This window comes from Rattus rattus, chromosome 1, assembly GCF_011064425.1.
Source record: "Rattus rattus isolate New Zealand chromosome 1, Rrattus_CSIRO_v1, whole genome shotgun sequence".
Classification (NCBI taxonomy): domain Eukaryota; kingdom Metazoa; phylum Chordata; class Mammalia; order Rodentia; family Muridae; genus Rattus; species Rattus rattus.
In genome coordinates this window covers 91,088,901-91,110,777 of record NC_046154.1, presented here as the reverse complement: position 1 = coordinate 91,110,777, position 21,877 = coordinate 91,088,901, and the positions used below count along the sequence as shown (strand labels likewise).

The window sequence follows — 21,877 nt, the reverse complement described above, 5'->3', positions numbered from 1 at the left end:
TGCCCTGCTCTTCTGGAGATCATGGATATGTGGTGTATAACAAAACATTTGGGGGATGGGGATTCAAAACAGGGTTTCTCTTTTTAGTCTTGGCCGTTCTAGAACTTGCTGTGGGCTAGCCTCAAACTCAGAGATCTGTCTGCTTCTGCTTCCCAAGTCAAGAGTATGCTCACCGCACCCAGGTAAACATCCGAATCCAGCTATAGCCAACTATATTCCCTATGTAGCCATTAGGCCACTCAGGCCCACCCTTCATTTGGCACTTGACCACCCTTATCCTACTCTACTACAAACGTACCTTCTTGACTTCTTGTGTTGGTAGAATGAGACTGGCATAGTATTCTGCATTCAGGGTCTGGCACACCACGGGGTTTTGGTTTCTCTGGTCTAACCCTCACTAGGAACTTAATTTTTGGTTGATCCAAGAGAGCATTTGAGTTGCCTTAAGCAGAGCAAGTTTTGGGAAATAGTCCATTTCTTCAACCACCTTAAGAAAATAGTGGATTCTGAATGGCAGGACCACTGTCACTTAACCCTCCCTAGGTGGTGCGTCAGGCACATTGAGACAGCTCATTCTGTTAAGACTGCTGGGTGGACTTAAGAAACTTAAATTACCCAGCTGTAAGCAGTGGAACCATGTGAATCTGTGAAGCAGTTTCACAGTGCTTTATGGAGAATGTTGGCCATTGTCCAGACCAGGACAGGACTCTGCCTGGTTGCTGACAAGTCAGTCTTTCCACCCATGGGTGCCATGGACAAATCACTGACTTTATGAACAGTGGACTTTTCCCACTCCTGTGTCTTGACTTGGGGCCTGTTGTTGCTGCCTAGTAGATTTGAATCTTAGGTGATAGCTTCTTAGGCACAGCGGCAGGTCTATCCCTAGCCTTAGCACCCGTGAAGGTTCTGCCACGTGTTTCTAGATGCCCTATGAGTGACTGAGACTGCTAGGACTTGATTCGGAAATATCCAGCACTGTTGCGCCATTAAACCTTAAGGATGTAGAACCTAGCTGGTGCAAATGAGTCACCAACAAAGGGTCACTGAAAGTTATTAGCCTTGGGCTGGAGAGATGGCTCAGGGTTAAGGGCACTGACTGCTCTTCCAGAGGTCCTGAGTTCAATTCCTAGCAACCATCTGTAATGGGATCCGATGCCCTCTCCTGGTGTGTCTGAAGACAGCGACAGTGTACTCACATACATTAAATAAACAAATTTTTAAAAAGAAAGTTATTGGACTAGCTTCTATTTCCAGCTGCCCTCTGCTTCCTGGTATGCCATGATTTGTCACAAGCTCCTCCACATGCTCTGTACCCTCTGACACCAGGAGCCCAAAGCAACCTCCCCTCCAGTTGTCTCTTAACAGGTATTGTGGTCACAATGACATAAAAGTGACTAACACTGCCCCAAGGTTAGACCTCACAAATACAAATTAGGAGCTAACATCCTAACCCTCTGTCTCAAAGAAAGAAAGCTGTTAAGGGTGACAAACTACTAGTCAGCCTTGCACCCTTCACCCTTAGATTCATTTGGTATCCCCAGCACCCTAAGAATGTAAGTTGTATTCTTTTTTTTGTTGTTGTTCTTTTTTTCGGAGCTGGGGACCGAACCCAGGGCCTTGCGCTTCCTAGGTAAGCGCTCTACCGCTGAGCTAAATCCCCAGCCGTAAGTTGTATTCTTAAGGAAAGGACTTCAAGGATAACCCTGGGCTGAGCCTCAGCTCCATCGTCTGCTTCCTTGGACTAGGGACTCTGGAGGAGAAGTGTTCCTTCTTGGGCTTCTACCAGCTCTTCTCTGCCCCTGTCGCTCTTACTGGTTCATAGAATATGGAGGGATGGTTGCCAAATGTACTTGCTGCAAAGTTAAGCACTTCTATAGAGAAGTGAAGTCAGTGGGAAATGTGCGTTTCACTATCAGTGCAATTACCTGATGAGGTCAACAGAGACACAGGCTGATTGTCTCAGGAGGAACTTGTTTCATAATGGAGAAATCACGTCAGAGCTTAAAACTGTCTGGTTTTACTAAATCAAAATACAGTTTACATCTTGATTTTTTAGTATCTTATACCTTTGTAATCCTAAGGAAGTTGCAAATAAACTATACTTCTGTGTAAATATTATTTAGTGCAAATAAAACTGACTCAAGTTACCTCTGACAGCTTATTCTATAAATCCAAAAAAACCAAAACAACAACAAAAAAATAAGATGTCTTTTCCTGATTGTGTATTAGACACTTTGAGATTGCTTCAAAGTTGGGAGCCAGAAGGACATGTTCAAACCAAAGAAGTAGCATTTATGTGGCACAGTATCAGGCAGCAGCTGACTGGGCTAAATTTTAGATTCTGTCCTCTGAAGAGAAAACCAAGGTCACTTCCTGCGCCCCACACTACTCCAACCTGAGGCGCACCTGAAGCACTACCTCTGTCCAGGTGTCAGCCTTACCTCTTGGAGGCCCGAGTTACAGTGCTGAGCTAGGCTCCGTCTGTCCCGCAAGCACTGACCAGGAGGAACCCCAAGTCCTTCCCAGTCAGCCTTGCATCCTTCACCTTAGATTCATTTCTTCACTCCATCTGAAGACGTCCCCCTGCACACCCTCCCTTCCCCTGAGGGTCAGCTACTACCTCTGGATCATCCTGTCTTTTCTTCCCTCTCTGTCTGCCCAGTAAAGGTTGTGGAAGGGGGGAAAAAAATCAATGACTTAGAGAATGCAGACTACCTTTACTGGGAACAGTGGCAAGGATCAGAAAAAGCTGAAATGGGGGAGGAGGGGAGGCACAGGGGCTCACAGAATCGAAACACTTTCCAGAATTTCAGCAACCCACGAACAGCTCAACTCCGGTCCAGTGAAAGATGCTACAAGCTATCTCAGCCAGTTGGATGACTGGGTGGTGCTGTCCAGCCCTTTGGCACAACTCACTATGTGGCTATGTAGCCATAGAACTGCCTCTCTACTCTCCATGACCCTCCTAGTTTAAGATCAGGTCTCTGACCCTTCAGCTCTTCTCTTCCTGTCGGGCATCTGTTCTCCAACGCAGATCTAGCTGATCCCCGAGCTGTGAAATGAGCAATACTACAAGAAAGGTAACACCAAAGGCAGTTCAGTAGTCCTCGGTCCAGCAGCCACTGTGAACGGCTCTGCTCCTTGTCCTGGAACACAATGTGCTCATCCCATGCCCCAAAAGAGCTGCTTAGTCCAAAAGATGGAGAAGATGAGAAGCAGAGTGACGCTGAGGATGACAGCCATCAGATAGGCAAAGATCCGGAAGTGAGGGTTTCGGACACACTCTCTGAGAGAGTAGTGACTGGGGATGGGCACCGGCCTGGTGTCAGGGGCTGTGTCCTGAGGAAGCCCAGTCTGGCTCCCTGGCTCAGGGCCGAGGTCCAGGGTGTAGACCCGAGGCTGACGCAGGAAGTAGCGGCTCTTGGGCTGGTCCTTGAGACAGAGCTGGTGGCCCTCGAGGATGACATGGTGGGGCTCTAGGCGGAGCAGGGTCAGCATGGCAGTGTCTGTAGGTAAGTCAGTGACTGGTTGCCCTGAAGCCAGCACGGTGGGCTGACGACAGAGTGGGCAGAGCAAGCGGCGCCTGGCTGGGCTCACCAGGCTGAGGTGGGCCAGGCATTCCACGCAGAAGGAGTGACAGCAGTCTAGCACTTTGGGGGTGTGGAACGTGTTGTTGAAAGGGTTCCAGCAGACAGGGCACTCGGCTTTGAGCTCCTGGACCTGTGGTTCACTCATCCTCTGATCACATACAGGGAGCCGGAACCTCACGGGGATGCCCTGGAAGGGGAGAAAGATAAAATACACCGATGGGGCACTGTCCCTGAACTTGGTCTACAGCTCACGGCTCTGAGAGGACAAAAGCTATCCACCCACATTTCACAGGTGGAGGAATGTATGTCTGAAAGCATTTTGTCCAAGAGCATCCAGTCCTGGGGTCACAGACTCCAGCTACACAGCTGCCCATTGCCCAGGGTGAAGGATTGAGCAACCCTATGGGCCACACTTCCAGAGGCACCAGAATGAACTGGCTGTGGAGATGGCTAAGGGTGTAGCCTATGCTCCCTACATTTGTTCTAGGCTGCCTTGGCTCTATGGAGCAAGAGAGGCGTATTCAGTGAGTTTTGCTAAAGAAAAGGTGCTTCTTGCAAACTCAATTCCCTGACTAGAGCAGAGACTGGCTCTGTCCCTCCTCTAGGGACAATGCCAGACCCCTTTCTGCTCCTTCCTTTGGGCCAGCAGCCAGCTCTTCACACTTTCACAACTGACTAGTCCTGGTCCTAGTGAACAGTTCCTGAGAAGACTCCCCTACTCCGCCCCCAGATCGGCTGTGTGTCTCTTCTCCGTTCTCTGCCTCTCCTGGCTCCTCCCACTTTCTCCCAGCACCCACCTGGGTTTTGTGAATTGTAGGAGGGGAATCGGAGCGACCACTCTGAAGGGTCCGAGTTTCCCCGGCTCTCCCTCTCCTGTTCTGCTTTGGGAAACTGCCGCCTTGCCACCAACCCCAGGGCCGTTTCCATGACAGCATGCTCACAGCACCTGGAGCTGCCAGGTAGCCTTGGCTGCAGCCTCAGCACACTTGCCTGGAATCAAGGCCAGAGTGGTGCCTGGGAGACCCAAATGACACACAGAGAAGCATTCGTGAACACACACACACACAAGGGGTGTGGCTAGCAGTTGAATGTAGAGCAGACACAGGTCCAGGGGGCCCCTTTCATACCTGAAATCATCAGCCTGGGAAGGGAAGGGTGACAGTTTCCTCTTTCTAGATCACCATGAGGGCAAGTCTTCTGGGTTTCCTCTCTCTTGGGCCCTCGTTTTTTTTCTAAAAGGCTGGCATCTTCTCCTTGCACACAGGAGTTGCCTGCTGTATCTTCCACTTGCTGCATACACCTAAGAGATCTGACCATCAAACTCCCCAAAGCCTCTTCATCACCTCATCTTTTTTTTTTTTTTACAAATTTTCTTTCTTTTTTTTTTTTTTTAACATTTATTTATTTATTATGTATACATCATACAGCTTTCTGCCTGCATGTATTCCTGCAGGCCAGAAGAGGGCACCAGATCTGATTATAGATGGTTGTGAGCCATGATGTGGTTTCTGGGAATTGAACTCAGGACCTCTGGAAGAGCAGACAGTGCTCTTAAACTCTGAGCCATCTCTCCAGCCCATCGCCTCATCTTTTAACCTGGTAGCTGCAGCCAAAATAGGCAACCCTTTAGGACAGGGACAGTCAACAGTCCCAAAGAGGGACATTCAGACAGTCTAGAAGAGAAGCGTCCTGGCCCTGCTTCCTCATTTCAAGCGGAAGCACTTGATTTTTAATCTCTTGCCTATGTTGGTCATATAAATGATTTGAGGAGCTGAGCTGCTGTCCGAGGGAGTGGGGTCAGGGGTGGGGTGGTGTATTTAAGAAAACTACTTCTCTATCGAAACCACTCACTCTCCATGGAAATGAGAAGTGACCCTAGCTAGTTACGATGGCACTGGGACATGACTTTGAAATTCTATTCTACCACTCACAGCCACAAACACAGAAGCTGTGTCCATTCAGTCTATCTGCAGGATATGTGGAAAGAGCCAAATAGGAAGTGTTCTTGTTTCCTCTGAGATTCCTCGGGTTGGTGAAGACTCCAGGTGGGAATGCAGGAGCTGTGTAGGGGAAGAATTTGGGGCAGCCCGACTTCCTTAGAGAACTGACGTGATGCTCTATTCCCTGACCAAACGGATGCCTGAAGCAAAACCTGTGTCCACTTTGACCCGGGGCCTCCTGGCTTTATCTAGATCTAAGTCTCTGCTCCAAAGACAAAGCTCCGAAAATGCTTCATCTTTAAGGAGATGACATTCAGGGAGAGGTGGCACAGCCATGACCGAAACAGGGAGAGCCACTAGGATCTATGTGGATGCCCCATGCAACGAGCTATTCACCTACCCAATAACTAACTGAATGCTTCCCCATGCCAGGCGCTGTACCAGGTACATATATCCTATACTGAGCTATATAAAGGGGAATGAAACTGACCTTCTCTTTTCTCTCATGACGTCCATAGGCTGTGGAGGCAAAAACAATATCTCATGAAATAATGAGAAACAGAAATAATACAGATCTCATCTAATGTATATCATACATCTATATCTTCCATTATAATATATCATATATATTGTATGCCTCTATATTAGTTAAAGCATGTGCCACCACTCCCACGGAAATGCATGACTTTAATGAATGCCATAAAGAACTAAGAAGAAAATGGGCTTGGAATGGAAGCTTTCTCCAAAGAGATGACGTGATTGCTAACTCAGGGTTGAAAGAAAATAATCAGCCAGCCAGAGTGGAGGAAGAGCATGCCAGGTCCCGGGAACATCACATCTCCAAGCTCAGAGTTCTCAGGTAGGTTCTGCCAGTGTGAGGAAGTGAAGGGGCAGATGGCTGGGGTAAGCAAGAGTCCCAAGTGCTCACGGCAAAGGCAGGAGGCAAAGTCTATTAATCCCAGAACTCATTTGAGCTTTATTGATGGGGTATAACTAATCCTTGACTTATTTTCACTTGTTTGGAGGCTTTATTTGAGATAGGGTCTTATGCTACCCCTCAGGCTGCCTTGAACCTGATAGTTGTCCAGTCTGGGCTTACACTCCCGGTCCTCTGGGCTCTGAGTCCCTAGTGCTGAGCTCACAGGTGTGAGCCAACATGGGGTTCTTATATCCATTTTATGTTTAGTTTAATTTTTTGGTATTGCCTATATGTCAGTTCACCAAGTATATGCTTGATGCCAGTGGAAGCCAGCAGAGGTTATGAGTCCTGAGATTGGAGTTACAAATGGTTATGAGATGTTGTGTGGGTGCTAGGAACTGAGTCTGGATCCCGTAGAAAAGCAGCAGGTACTCCTAACTGCTGAGCCATCTCTCCAGTCCCCTATTTAAAATGGCATTCCATCTACAGTCCAGAGGATGCACTGGAAGGGCCGACAGTGGAAATGAAGGTCAGTTATAGCTACAGCAGTTAGTTCAAATGTATAAAGGTGGGCTGGAGAGATGGCTCAGTGGTTAAGAGCAGTGTCTGCTCTTCCAGAGGTCCTGAGTTCAATTCCCAACAACCACATGGTGGCTTACAACCATCTGTAATGGGATCTGGTGCCCTCTTCTGACCTGCTGGTGTATGTGCAGGCAGAACGCTGTATAGATAATAAATAAATAAATAAATAAATCTCTTTAAAAAAAAAAAGTGTATAAAGGTGATGTCTGATGTAGGTCATATGAGAGTGTCTCGGGAAGATTATGATACATAGTGAAAAAATGTCCAGCATCCTTAGCCTCAGGGGAATGTAAATTAACACTATGTTGAGATTGCGCCTTGCCTACTCTGAACAGCTATCAATAAAACAAAGAAGAACGAACAGTGACAAGGTGTCCATTCAGGTGCTCCGTGAGAAACTTGCCACCAAGCCTGATGGCCTGAGTTCCAGTCCCTGGACCCATATAGAAGGAAAGAACCAACTTCTATAAATTGTTCTCTGACCTCCATGTGTGCACAGTGGGGCAAGCTCCCCCAAAATAAACAACTGTAAAAAAAATAAATAAATAAATGAAAAGGAAAATAAGCATCGGTACGGATATGGAGGAAACTTTGTACTCTGCAGGTGGGAGTGTAAACTGGGGAGCCATTGTGAAAACCGCTATCCTAGACCAACTGGAACTACTCTCTGACCCATCCACACTCCTGGGTGTAAACCCACAGGGGGCTCGATCAGCAGCAGCCCAGACACGCACACCACGGAGACATCTGTTCATTGCTGCACTATGCAAATCAACCAAGCGATGCGGAACCAGCCTCGATGCCCATCATCAGATCAGTGGATTTGTAGAACGAGTGCTAGGTGTACATGATGGAGCTTAAATTATACCATTTCATCCATGGAAAAATGGATGGAACTGGAAGTTGCCATGTTAAGCAAAATAAGCCAGATTCAGAGTCTAGATTTAAATGTACCTGTGTATATGGAGGATGAGAGGTAACTAGAGAGGATCACTGGAGGAGAAGGAAATGTCACATGCTTCTCATCTGTGGAATATAGGAAGGGGACCCACAACAGAGATGCGGGGAGGGGAGGAGGGCAGTGAGGTGATGAGTCAGCAAAGCCCAATGCTATGCATATGTGAGCATGGCATGGTGAAGCGTGTGCTTCATAAACTAACTGTAAATCTTTAACTTAAACAGAAAGAAAGAGATGGTGGGAGCGGCATGAAAAACACCTTCAGAGACGGACATGCACATACAGCTCTCTAGAAGGTGGTTTGTATTATTATAGACGATGGGTGTAAGACAGAGACATTCCGCAGCCTTCAAAACGGTGTGGTAGAACATTTCTTATTATGGAGTGTGTCTACAATATAATAATATTCAGAATTAAAGAATCAGTGTCAAGACAATCACAACAAGATCTACTTTGAAAAACACATTGCACTATGGATAAATATCTCCCTTAAGATACACAACCAAATGTTTTCTGTTGTTTCTTTGCTGCTTGCTTGCTTGAGGTAGGATCTCACTAAGTAGCCCTGACTAGTCTGAAACTCTACGTAGACCAGGTTGACCTCAAACTCACAGCGATCTGCCATCCTCTGCTTTCCAAGTTCTAGGCTTAAAGGTGTGTGCTAGCACTAAATGTCAGTAATGGTTATCAATGTGTGCAAAACTGTCAATTTAGATTATTGCTAGAGCTTTTGCTTTTAATTCTGTTACTTGAAAATGTTAACTGTAGGGCTGGAAAGGTGGCTCAGCGGTTAAGAGCACTGGCTGCCCTTCCAGAGGACCTGGGTACAATTCACACTGCAGCGCACATCTGTCTGTAACTCCAGCTCCAGGGTGTTCAACATCCTCACACAGATAAGTGTGCAGGCAAAGCACCAATGCACAAATAAAATAAATCTTTTTTTTTAAGAAAATGTTAACTTTATTCTGGTAAACTTGTCTTGCTTTCCCTAAAGATCTCCCTCCATCACCCTAGATCAGGCCTACATTCTCTGAAGTTCCATGACCTTAGCTCTAAATGGATGCCCAATTTAAAAAAAAAAAAAAAAAAAAAAAAAAAAAAAAAAAAGATGGCAACTGTTGCTGGGGTTCTTATCTGAGGTCTTTCTCTCAGGCACCCACCGCACAGTTCAGTGTCTCTAGGAGACACCAGTGATTTATGGGCCCCAGCTTCCTGCAGAACCGCTCAGCAACAGTAAATTCTAAACACCACCCTGCAGTCTTCATGAACAGAAACTTCTCTGCAGCCTCCGCCCACCCCTGTGTTTTCAACCTCCTGACAGCAGGCACGGAGAACTGGTATTCTGATGGCACTTGATGGCTTTCCAAGGGGACTGGTTCTTGCTAGAAGCTGTGTGTGGTAACACATTTAGAGAAGTCATTGTCTTTTACAAACTGTTTCCATTTTCCAGAGACCATTTGATTGACTAAACCCAGAAACAAGAATAGACTAGGGAGTAAAAAAGTCTCACCAATTTGAAACAAGACTCTTGCTGATCTGAATCAATGGCTTCTCTGAACTCCACTTTCCTCTGTTGAGGAAGCCCAGGACCCCTTCCTATTGTTTCTGTGGGGAAAGAATCATCCTGAGTGTGCTACCCAGGGCAGTCAGTACAGAAGTTAGCATGATTCTGTAAATGCCCATATGGTGGGTGGGGAAACCAGGGCTCAGGATGTAAGGTAACTTGACCACTAGCTGCAGAGCCAGAGTGGCCAAGTTTGAAAACTGACCCAAGAGCCTGCCCTCCTATGTCAGAGTTCACACCAAAAAGCAGCACCTGCTGCACCCTCACCCATCCTTACCAGCTTCGGCCAGTCTCCTCCTCAGCCCAGCCTTCAGGCAGGTGCTTTGGCTTCCTCACTGGCTTCCAGGTCGCTGGGGGCCAGCCTTGTTGGCATGGGTCATCCAGCTCTTGATCCACTCTCTGGCTGGCTTTCCTCTTCCCTCCTCAGATGACTTTGGACCTCTGCATTTACAGGAGACTGGACATTTGCTTTTGTGAGTCACCCTTGCTTTCTCTGAGTTGGCAGGAGGAAGTTCACTCATCCTTGCAAGCGTCTTTTTCAGAAAGGGAGGAGCTCAAGCCTTTTTACCCTGGGCTGACCTGTCTGGACTCACACTCAGCCTGGCTTTGATGGGAAGGTAGGAGATCCCTGAAGCCAGATACATGACTGCTCTGAGCCCTTGCAATGAAGTCACACCAAAGCTCTTGCAAAATACACATAACCCAGCACCCCAGCAAGAGGCAGAGAGAGAGAGAGAGAGAGAGAGAGAGAGAGAGAGAGAGAGAGAGAGAGAGAGAGAGAGAGAGAGAGAGAACTGGAGAAGCATGAGCAGGAAGTACCTGAATTCTTCAACAAGCCAGCCGCCAACCCATTAGGAATTCAGGGTCAGTGGCTTCTGAATAAATACAGGCAATGAGCACAGGACATCACTTCTCCAAGCCTTGGGTTCCTCACCTGCAGCTCAGGGGATGGGGGGTCCACCTTCCTTGTGGGGTGCACTAGGGAGCCGGTTCAGTGGGTAAGAGTATTCGTTATGCAAGCACAAGGACCTGAATTCAAATCCCAAACATTCATGAAAAAACCTGCACATGCCTGTAGCTCCAGCATTGGAGAGGGTGAAGAGTGGACGCTGACAGGACCTGGGAGCCTGCCAGCCATGCTAGCCAAACAGCAAGCTTCCGGTTTGACGAAAGACTCTGCCTCAAAGAAATACAGCAGAAACATCTGATAGTCTCCTCGGCTGCTATATGTGTACACACACACACACACACACCTACTCAGGCTGCAGATTAAATAATATCTAGAAATGTTAACATACAGTAAATGGCACACAGAAACACAGTAGGTGTGAGTTAGAACTATATTATTATTACCACTATAACATGACCAGGCAAATAACGGAAAATGAAAATGAACCACACACAGAAGTTCAAGGGAAGACTGGAAGTGTCTCTGAATCTGTCCTATGGCCTAATTATCTTTCAAAAATATAGTTCACATGGCCATCTTTTTGCTCACATTTAAAATTTTTAAGTTAAATTTATTTTTAACTCGTGTCATTTTTTGTAGTTATAGTCCCCATATTCTTCTAATGTTCTTTCAATGGCTTTTGAATAAGTAGAAATAAATGTATATAGACACATATGTATGTATATACACACATACATATATACATACATGTACTCACATATGTAGCTATATGTATAGCTGTATATAATGGAGGATAAATCAGAGATTTGAACAGGGTCATTCATGTGCTTTAGTATATGGAAAGCATGACTGTGCAGTAAAAATTTCCTTTTCCCAGCAGCTTCGTTGTACTCAAAATTAAAATATTATGCCATATATTTTTAGTGTATCTTTCCAAAGATGTCTTGTGTGTGCACAAGTACAACGGCTGGGTTCCTTGTTTCTTCTCATCCTTTTATCCAAATGTGCAAATTCTACAGACTGTTCTGAATCTTCCTGCAAATGCCCACGCTTACTGAGCTTCACCAGACCGATTGTTTTTATTTTCATAATGGCTGCAACATCAATTAATTAACTAATTAATCTACCAAGAGCCTCATCCTTTAAGTTTCATTGTTGTTTTATGTTTGAGACAGAATGTTCTGGCAACCTAGGCTGGTGTGAAACTCACTATTGATGCCAAGGCTAGCCCCCACCTGGTAACCCTCCCAACTCTACTTCCTAAGTGCTGGCTGGAACTACAGGCATGGCTGGCAGAAACCTTTAATCTTAAATATGTAAATACTCAATGGAAAAATACATGCAAAGGAAATTATAGATGTTAGGTTAGCCTAGAGTTGTATAAAATGAAACTGTGGACTTTGGAATATTTTAGCCCTCTTAAAGACTTTAAGCATTAGTGCTGGAGGGATGGCTCGGTGTTTAAGAGCATTGGTTACTTGTTCCAGAGGACCCAGGTTTGATAACCAGTACCCCATGGTGGCTCACAACTGCTTCTAGCTCCAGTCTCAGGAAATCCAACTACCTCTTCTGGCCTCTGAAGACTTGCGCATGGTGCACAGACATGCATGCAAGCAAAACACCCATAAATATAAAAATAAATAATTTTTAAAGGCTTTAAGTTAATGAAGATAGTGAAGGTAAGAAATTAGTCAGGACATTGCAAGAAGCGAAGTAAGCATAAAATATGCCCCGGCTCTTCTCTGGGTCACACTTCTCTGGGACACTCTTCTCTTGGCCACTCTTCTCTGGGTCACTCGTCATCCTGAGAGTCAGTCCGTCATCTCCGTGTCTGTGGGTGGCCAGGCTAAGAAGTCCTTTGTAAACAGTGGAATTTTTTTTATCTGAGACATACTCAGAAGAGAGGGTGGGGCGTGTCAGGAATTTGAGAGTTAAATTAATTTAGTTCATGCTTGGGGGGAGCAGAGCAGCCAGCTGGAAAAGTACCTGGCCTAGGCAGTACCTTGGAACCTTTGAACCAAGAGTCATGAGACTTGGTGGAGCACAGCCAAGAGGCAGGGTGGGGGCTGAGGAGGGATAGGCCTTCTGGGAAGGGATAGGAGGAAGGAAACAGGCAAGAGGGTAAAACACCACAACTGTTGTAACTGGAGATGAGTTGTTCTGTATCATTTTGATAAAAAGAATCAAGGCCAAATCTTCAAGGATCACTACTGACAAAAGCCAGTGGGGCCATAGTCACTCTAAGGTGAGCAGAAGTCTGTAAGTGACCCTAAGAAGCTCAATGGTCCTCCAAGACAGGCTCAGCAGCAACCATTTCTCTCTAGTCAGTCATCTGGGTCTTATCTGGGGTGTCTTAGTCATGCCCAAAGCAACTTGGGGAGGAAAGAGATTATTTGAGTTAAGCTTTCACTAAACTGTTCATCGCTGAAGGAAGTCAGGACAGGAACTCAAGCAGGGCAGCAACCTGGAGGCAGGAGCTGATGCAGAGGCCATGAGAGTTGGGGCGCTGCTTCCAGACTTTCTCTTCATGTCTTGCTCACCTGCTTTCTTACAGAACCTGGAAGCACCAGGCCAGGGATGGCACCACACACAATGAGCTGAGCCTTCCCCATCAGTCACTGAGAAAACATCCTACAGGCCTGCCTGTAGCCTGATCACATGGAGGCATTTTCTCTATTTGAGGTTCCTTCCTCTTCAAGAAGTCTAGCTTGTGTCACATTGACATAAAAGGAGCCAGCTCACTGGAGTGAATAGACATTTGTTCACATCTCCTCAGTCATACGACATGAAGAAATGGCGGGAGAAAAGACTGAATGCTAGCAAATAAATATTCTGACAAATACGCTGTAAACAAATAACAGGAATGCTCTGAAATAAAGGGGAAGAACGCACGGTGATGGGCAGAATAAACCAGTGGCCACTGACTGAAACACAACGTGGACAGTTCGGCTTGAGTAGCCTTCGATGATAATCCCAAGATAGTACTTGACCCTGATCTTGGCGAGTGCTCTAGAGAAAGTGGATCATCCCTGGCGTTAAAGCCTTGCTCCAAAGCACGAGGTAGTTATTGTGAGACAAATATCACAACCCAGGAACACAGATTCTCGTTGTCCTGAAATGGCATGGTCTGCCATTGAAGTGATTCCATAAGCTCACGATATGTGCGGGGGGTGTGTGTGTGTGTGTGTGTGTGTTTGTGTGTGTGTGTGTGTGTGTGCGCGCGCGCGCGCGCGCGTATTCCAGAACCTATGAAAACCAGAAGAGGGTCTGGATCTCCTGGAACCAGAGTTACAGGTCATTATGAGCCACCATGTAGATACTGGGAACTGAATCTAGGTCCTCTTCAAGAGCAGAAAGTGCTCTTAACCTCTGATATACTACATACCCATACAGACACACACACACACACACACACACACACACACACACACACACACACTTTTATTAGTTACAAAACAGAAAAAAGCCGTAAACCAACACATTTACTAAATTGATAGGTGAGAGCCATGGGTAGATGGGCCACAGGAGAGTAGGTTTCAGATGTTAATTTGTGGCATTTTTAGACTTTTGAATTGGTAAAAGTGGTCTCCCAAAAATGCATTTTAAATGTTTACTGTTTGATCAGACACACAGTTGGGTAACAGATGACTAATAAGATAATTTTGATTCTGGGTCTGCAAACTTAAACTTCTCATCAGGAAGTTCTGATTGGCCAGTCACCCTTGTAGACACTTGAATCGAAGCCTGGCTTTTCCCTATTCGTGTAAATATTTCCTGTTAGGTTCAAGTTCTGGCCATTAGACAAAGCCAGTAGTCCTCTGGAACTTGTGAAGCAGGTTCCCATTTACCAAAGGAGCCGATTCCTTATCACTGTCAGAAAGGACAAATGGCTGTGGTTGCTGTTAGCACACCAAAGAGCATGCTGGTCTCCAGACTCACAGGTTCCACAGGTCCCAGCTCCTCCCACCTGCTACCTCAGAGGAGCTCCTCCATTTTGGGTCCTCTCCCTTGGTTCTAGTCTCTCTCTTTCTCTTTTGCTCTCCTGTCCCAGTCCAGTCTGTTGGCCATGTTCAGTCTATTGTTTTTCCCCCTCTGCTTTGGACTATGCCAGATGCCTCTGGGTGTACACTCTCTCATCTACAATAAAAAACCTTCCACTTAACCATACCAGTTAATATAACATAACCAGACATGTTGTCAGTTTATGCACCCCCCAAAAATCTTAGACAATAATTTACAGTTTATTATAAACACTGACACCAGAAGAATAGACAACATAACAGTTTTGGCATGAAATTTAATGAAAAAAAACCTTTTTTTTTTTTCAGAGCAGAGGATATAGGAATTAAAGGTAAGGGTTGGAGACTTCCAATGTTGCTATTTTACTTAGACTGTGTCAATTGAACAAAAGTTGGGAACTTACACAGTTCTATCTTCAAGCCTTTGCTGATGTCAGGCTGATCCAGACGGCAAGCCGTTTAGTCCAGCTAATATGGATACTAATTGTCAGAGCTGAGGATGAAACAGGCCTTGAGTTTCCCTCTCTTCCCAGAGGACAGTGGATCTGAGCATTCGGGCACATGCTGTGCTCTCTCAGTGGTTGTGCTGTGTGGGCAGAACATGGGATCCAGCCAAGCCAAGAAGAACGCAATGCCTGTTGAACATGCTGGCAGTTCTGCTAGATACTCGGGACCTAGTGGGCGGCTGGCTTGAGTCACCCCTCGGGAACAGGAGCGTATCTATCTTATGCTGGTCTTGATGTGTTTTGGATGTGGAGAACTTATTTTGATTTCACAGGCTGATAAGTGGGACCTTGGACTTTGCAGTTGGCTCAGGAATAAATGAAGACGTTGGGATGGACTTTGGAACAGGATTTAGGGGTGCAGTGGTTGTATTTTATGTTGTGAGGGGCAGGTGTGGAATGCTGTGCTTTAGGTACGGCTTGTCCCCTCTCAAGACAGTCTTTGCCATTGCTTGTGACAGCGCTGAGAGGTGATGTCACATTAGGAAGGGATTAGATCAGTAAGAGGAGTAAGGCTTCCTCTGTGTCACTGACAAGTCCCAGCTGCCCATCTTCTCTCCACTATGCACTGAAGCATCAGAAAGTCACTGGCAGCTTGAACCATTATCTGGAAATCCTTAAACTATAAACCACTGGTCATGGGCATGCCATTATAGCGAGAGTAAACAGTGGGGAGTCTTTCCCAGGCCTGAAGTCATGACATCATGTTTCCTACATCTCTGGGTGTGCATGCTCACTGCCTCTCTCTAGGGCCTTCTGGATGTCACCTCTCTGTGGCCACACCCCCTCTCATTTGTTCTCCACTCTATCAATGAAGCTTAACTCTTACTGTAATATACATCTGGGACTGAGAAATGACGAAACTCAGGTGAGTATAATTGTTGACAATTACCAGCTATGGCAAGCACACTCTCCAGGGGCGGTGAATTTCATAACCTGGCCCCAAGGACAACCCTATCACCATCTTCTCCATTCTGTAGAGGAGGACATTAATGTGTAGATTAAGCCACCCATCGACTTTCAAAGCTACACTGCCTCCTGGAAGAAGGAAATAAGGTCGCCCCGAATCCTAGGTGCAGAGCTGTCCACACACCGGGGGTGCGTAGCCCTGTGTCTTTTCTTTGTATTTAAATATGGAAATGTGTTTCGCAATCCACTGCCTCCATCGCATCTAAGCACCATTTTGTGGCCATTTTTCTCACGTTGCCATTCTCTGTATCATAAAATCATGCAGGCTGGAAAGCCTTTACTTAAAAAACAAACAGGCCCTGAAGAGGCTGGAGAGATAGCTCAACAGTTAAAAGCACTGCTGCTCTTCCAGGAGACCGTTGTCCAGTTCCCAGGACCCACACGCTGGCTGACAACTATGGGTAACTCCAGTTCCAGGGGTTCTGACGCCACCTTTCCGGCCTTCGTGGGCACTGCGTGAGTGCAGTACATTTAACATACATGCAAACATTTAACATACATGCAAACAGAACATTAACCTTAAAAACAAACAAAGGTCTTGTGACCTAGTCTTTCCATACTATCCCATTAGGTCAATCTTTTCACTGTAAAAGCTATGTCTTAAAGAAAAAAAAGGAAGGAAGAAATAAAGGGAAAAGAGAAAAGTCAGCCAGGTGGCACACGCCTTTAATCCTAGCATTCAGGAAGCAGAGGCAGGTGGATCTCTGAATTTGAGGCCAGCCTGCTCTACAGAGTGAGTTCCAGGATGGCCAGGGCTTCACAGAGAAACCCTGTCCAAACAAAACAAAACAACAAAACTGAAAATATGTATTTGCTGACCTGTACATAAAATAGGATGCAGAAATGCGGGCCATGTTGTCACCTCCAGAGGGAGCCAAGTGGATGGTAGGCAGAGAGGACAGGGACAGTTCTCATGGCTCAATTCCCTGCACGCTTGTGACTGTAGCATCTATTTCTAAAGTAAGTTTACAAAATAAAGCTGATCTATCCCAACTGCAAAGCAAGTGAAGGCAGAAGCCAGCAGTGTGTTCACCTTCACATTCCCCACCAGATAAACCACAGTCAACACGTTTTAAAGATTTTATTTTAGCTTTGTGAGACAGAGTCTGTCAACATACTCCTAGAACCACTATGTAGACCAGCTTCGAACAACAGAGACCTACCTGCTGGGATTAAAGGCACCGGTCACACCCTGCAGATTTTATTTTTTAAGTGTGTGTGTGCGTGTGTCTGTGTGTGTGTAAATGGCCTTATGTGCACGAGTGCAGATGCTCATGGAGAGCAAAAGGGAGCATCAGGTTCCATATAGATGGAGTTCCAGCCAGCTGTGAGCTACCTGAAGTGGGTGCTGGGAACTGAACCTGGGTCTTTTAAATGAGCAGCAAGTGCTCCTAACTAAACCATCTCTCTAGCCCCACCTGTCTTTCCTCCATGCCTTCATTGGTGTACAGATTTATGGATTTATTTTTTCCACAGTGGAGTGTCACTATGTGTGGTATTCCATTGTCTGTTTCTTACTTAGGGTGAAGCATGGGCAACATTCTGTGTGGCCTCATTTTAAACAGCTACATGCATTTTAATCACAAAACCCAGCCAATTGCTAGAAGGTTTCCAGATGAAGAGGGGTGGGGGTGGGGGCTCAGCCCTGGACATGCAGTGCTAAGTGGTTTCAGTCACCATTACCCGAGGCCGGGCTTTTCACTTGTCTCTGTGCAGGACTTAGAACCTGCAGGTTGCTGTGTTCCAGATCTGGAAGAATTAACGTAGGGAATGAATTGGGTGTTCTGTGTGTAATATTTAGACTTAATGGTACTTATTTCCATGAGCACAAACACTTCCTACCTGTCCCCAGTCTCTTCAGCCTTCACTTGAAACCACCATAAAACCATTAAAAGCAGAGGGCCTTGCCAGGAAAAACCACGATGAGTGTCCAAGACCCTACTCCTGCCGGTACGACCACATGCCTTTGGACCCCAGGCATGCCGTCCTGCTGTGAAATGGAGATGCTGATCTCCATGCTGTCCACCTCTGAGATATTCTCTTGGGAGATGGAAATGTGAGTGTGTAAAAATACAGGGCCCCGTCTACACGCCGGGCTGTGTGATGAAATTGACCTCTTCACTGGAGTTGGTAGGGAAGAGTAGATGGCCAAGCTAGCTGGCCCAGCCTTGTTCTATTTTTGGCCCCTGGAGCTCACTCTGGCGGAGCAGTCTTCAGCATCAGCACTTTTATTTCTACAATGGAGGGTTGTAAAGTTCAAAAGCCCCGAGAGTGGCCAAAGGTGAAGAGCCGGAACTCTGACTCTTCCTGCATATCTGCTCGAGAGCAACGTGGCACAAATTCTTTGGAAGTGTCTGGCAGTAGCTACTAAAGCTGGTTGTGTAAATTACAGCGGTCTGACAAATTCTCTTCTTGTTATAGAATGAGCACAAATTTACACATCTGTTCACCAAAGGACCTGTTACGAGAAGGTTCTAGGAGCAATCATTGAGTCCCAATCGAGAAGCTACCCAAGTACCAACTCCATGCACAGATCAGTTCTCCATACTACAAGTGACACTGGGTCAAACACACTGAGCAAATGCAGCCCAACCAATGCCTGCTCGAGTCACTCACATCTCTTGTAACATCACACACCACTCAGAATACTGTCTTAAAGCAAGAGTGATATGCTGTGACTCAGGAACCACGGGCTGGCTGCGAGTTCCTGGAGCAGGCTGTGTTGAGCTGAGGTTGGCTGGGCCTGGAGGCTCACCATGATGTCACTCCTGAGAGCTCAGTCCTGCAGGTCAGATTCTCCTTGTTCTCCTGTCAGTGCAGAAGTCTGTGAAGATGAAGGCATGCTGCGAGCTGCATCCGCGTTCTCACATAAACTCCCAGTGATGCTCCCACTTCACAAGTGGGAACTCTGAGGCCTGGAGACACGCAGCACTTTGCCCATCGTTACAGAGGAAGGGGATGGGCTGAAACTTTATTTTGGGTCTGCTTGACTTGATCTGGAACACAGCAACCTATTGGTTCTCAGTTCTGCACACATCTGCATTCAGGTCTTGGTTTCTAGAGTTTGTTTTTTTTTTTCAATTTATGAAAATTTAGAGCTTTAAGCATAGACATCTGAAATTTTCATGTTTACTAAACCTAGTAAAATAATTATATAGTAGACTAAAGAGGCTCATTTCTCTTTCAGCAACAGTGCAGCCAGGCTGGCCAAGTAGCTTAACTGAAGGTGACTTAGAGCCTTGGCTTCTGTCTGTCTTGCAACCCCATCATCCTGACCTGTTCTGAGCCGCTAAAGCAGTTACCAAATGCCTCACTACACTAATTGGGGTGAGCCTGAGGGCTCATCCTGGACACACACACACACACACACACACACACACACACACACACACACACAAATCATATTTCTTTGAAGCTACTTGGGTAAAAGTAACAGATCATCCCAATGCTATTCCATGACATGCCTGGCTGGAATGTAGAATTAGCTGGGCTACCCATGACAAAATCTGCCAACCTTAGGGAAACTTTTTTTTTTGGAGGAGCATGTGGCAGGGTGTGGAAGCCTCACTTGGTCTTGAGTTCAGTATATAGGTCAGGGTGACCGTGAACTCATTCTCCTGCTCTACCTCTCAAGTCTAACCAAGTCTAAATGGAGAGCATTAATAAACACCACTCATTTTCCCTAGTTTATATTTATCCTAATGATACATGTTAATAAATAGGGATATGATTAAACTTTAAATATGTAATTGACAAGATTGTAAGGGCTTACAAGGAAAAAAACTGCCTGGAAAATTCCTTTATATGAACGTAGAAGGAAGCTCAAAAATGAAGAGTTCATGACCTCAGCAGCCAGAATCTTGAACACTAAGAGTATCCTACTTAGGGCCTACAAGAAATTCATTCATTCATTCATTCCTTTCTTTCTTTCTCTCTTAGTTTCTTTCTCTCTTAGTTTCTTTCTTTCTTTCTTTCTTTCTTTCTTTCTTTCTTTCTTTCTTTCTTTCCTTCTTTCCTTTCTGTCTGTCTGTCTGTCTCTGTCTCTCTCTATCTCTGTCTGTCTCTGTCTCCCTCCCTCCCTCCCTCCCTCCCTCCCTCTCTCTCTTTCTTCTTCCTCTTCCCTCTTCTTTCCTCTTCTTCCTTCGGCCTTCTTTTTCAAGACAAGGTTTCTCTGTGCAGCTGTCACTGTCCTTGAACTCTCTTTGTACACCAGGCTGGCCTCGAACTCAGAGATCTGCCTGTCTCTGCCTCCTGAATGTGGGGATTAAAAGCATGCAACACCACTGCCTGGCTCTAAAATAACTTTTTGTTTTGAGAGTTTTTCCGTGTAGCTCTGGCTGTCCTGGGATTCACTTCGTAGACCAGGCAAAGATAGCTTTTAAAAGGCTCCGGAAACTTGCACGCTTGCTGGTCTTTCTGCTTCCCAGGCATAGACAAGTAAATCTGGCCCAGAGCACATGGAGAACTCAGGAAGGAGTGAGATTGGTGCAGAACCCTCTAACTCACCAGTGGGACCCCTCCCTCCCTATTCCTCTATTTATCTTACTGTCTCCTTCTAGAAGAAACTATCAGTCGCAACCCCACAAGCATCCAGCACACACTAGGCATTCCACCACCCTAAGAGGAGACCTGTCGACAGCCTCCAGTTTCCCTAGAGCCAACAGTTAATTCAGGGCTAGGGGACAGCTCAGTGGCAGAGCTCCTGGCCTGCAGAAACGACATCCTAAATTTAACCTCCAGAACTAGATTAATAACTAGTCTTGGAAATCAATAAGCAGTGCTATGATCTGTAAGTGTCTAACACAACAAAGGCAAAGGTTGCAGAGGAAGACTTCCCAGCTTCAAGTCAGGTAGACCCAATTCAAATCTCAGCCCTCTCCTTCCTGTGTGGACAAAATAATACATGCCTCTGGGCCTTGGCTTTCCCATCTGTGGAATGGGAACATCATTGGGATGTTTAGGGAAAATCTACTTAGCCCACTCTCACACTACTCCTTTGTCCCTCCAGAGCTCAAAGATCCAAAAATTAGGGAATCCACTGGCTAAAGGTTAGAAAGTAAGGTCAGACAGCAGATAAAGGTGTGGTGTTTATTGTGGCAGGCCATTCAGTCCACACAGGAGAGTGCCTGCTGTTTGCTGTTTTTCAGCTTGCCCTCAGGAACTACAGCTTGCTCTGAGAGGGAGTACGGCCCTGAGTGCCATATTACCTTTGAGGAAGCCAAGAGCTATCTGATAATGTTCCCAAGGCTAGCTCCATGGAACTTCCCTCGGGCCAGACTCTGCATGTCCACCCCACCCCCCAAACATGCTTTCCCCCTGATCCTGGAGACAGCAGCAGGAGGGAGAGGAAATGGAGCAAGCCCTGAACTACGGACAGCCAGCAGCCAGCAGCCAGCAGCCAGCAGCCAGCAGCCAGCCATGCTGCCGCCATTCTCTGGCGAGGCTTCACTTTTAGAACTCATCTAAAAGCCATTTTCTCTTAAGGAAAATGGGCTTCTGAACTCCAGGCTGAGGACTGAGTTGTGGGGGCCACACAGGATCTTCTAAACATCTTGACCCTCCTTGCTGAGGGTGCTCAGTGGCCAGGTTCGGTGGCCTCCATCCTTCTGTGTTCTACAGTCTATGTTCCAGATGGCTCCTAGGCCTCTGGCCATACCCAGGAGAAGGGAGAAAGGGAGGAGGTACAGTGTGTAGTGTTTTTTATATAAATAAAAATATTCAGATTATAAATGCATATTTCTTAGGCCTAGTCTCTGATCTCTACTTTTGGTACATGGAACAGGCTTAATAACTTCGGTAACTTGGGTCTGTGTCCTTGTACCTGTCTACAGGCCATCCCGATCCCCACCCCCCCACTCCGGCAGCACTGGCTCAGGAAGGTAAATGACAAGAGTTCCTGTTTCCTACTCCTCAGGACAGAGCC

The 21,877-nt window shown here is 46.2% G+C and overlaps 1 protein-coding gene across 1 annotated transcript; it reads right to left on the bottom strand.

The window, feature by feature from the left end:
- Positions 1-2,702: 2,702 nt before the first annotated feature.
- Positions 2,703-3,735, bottom strand: Rnf183 (ring finger protein 183). The gene has a single exon (XM_032889686.1). The coding sequence runs from the start codon at positions 3,733-3,735 to the stop codon at positions 3,163-3,165; it is 573 nt and encodes a 190-aa protein (XP_032745577.1). The 3' UTR covers positions 2,703-3,162.
- Positions 3,736-21,877: the final 18,142 nt, after the last annotated feature.

Coding starts and splice junctions, on each gene's coding strand:
- Rnf183 (XM_032889686.1), bottom strand. CDS start 3,735: ATGAGTGAACCACAGGTCCAGGAGCTCAAAGCCGAGTGCCCTGTCTGC.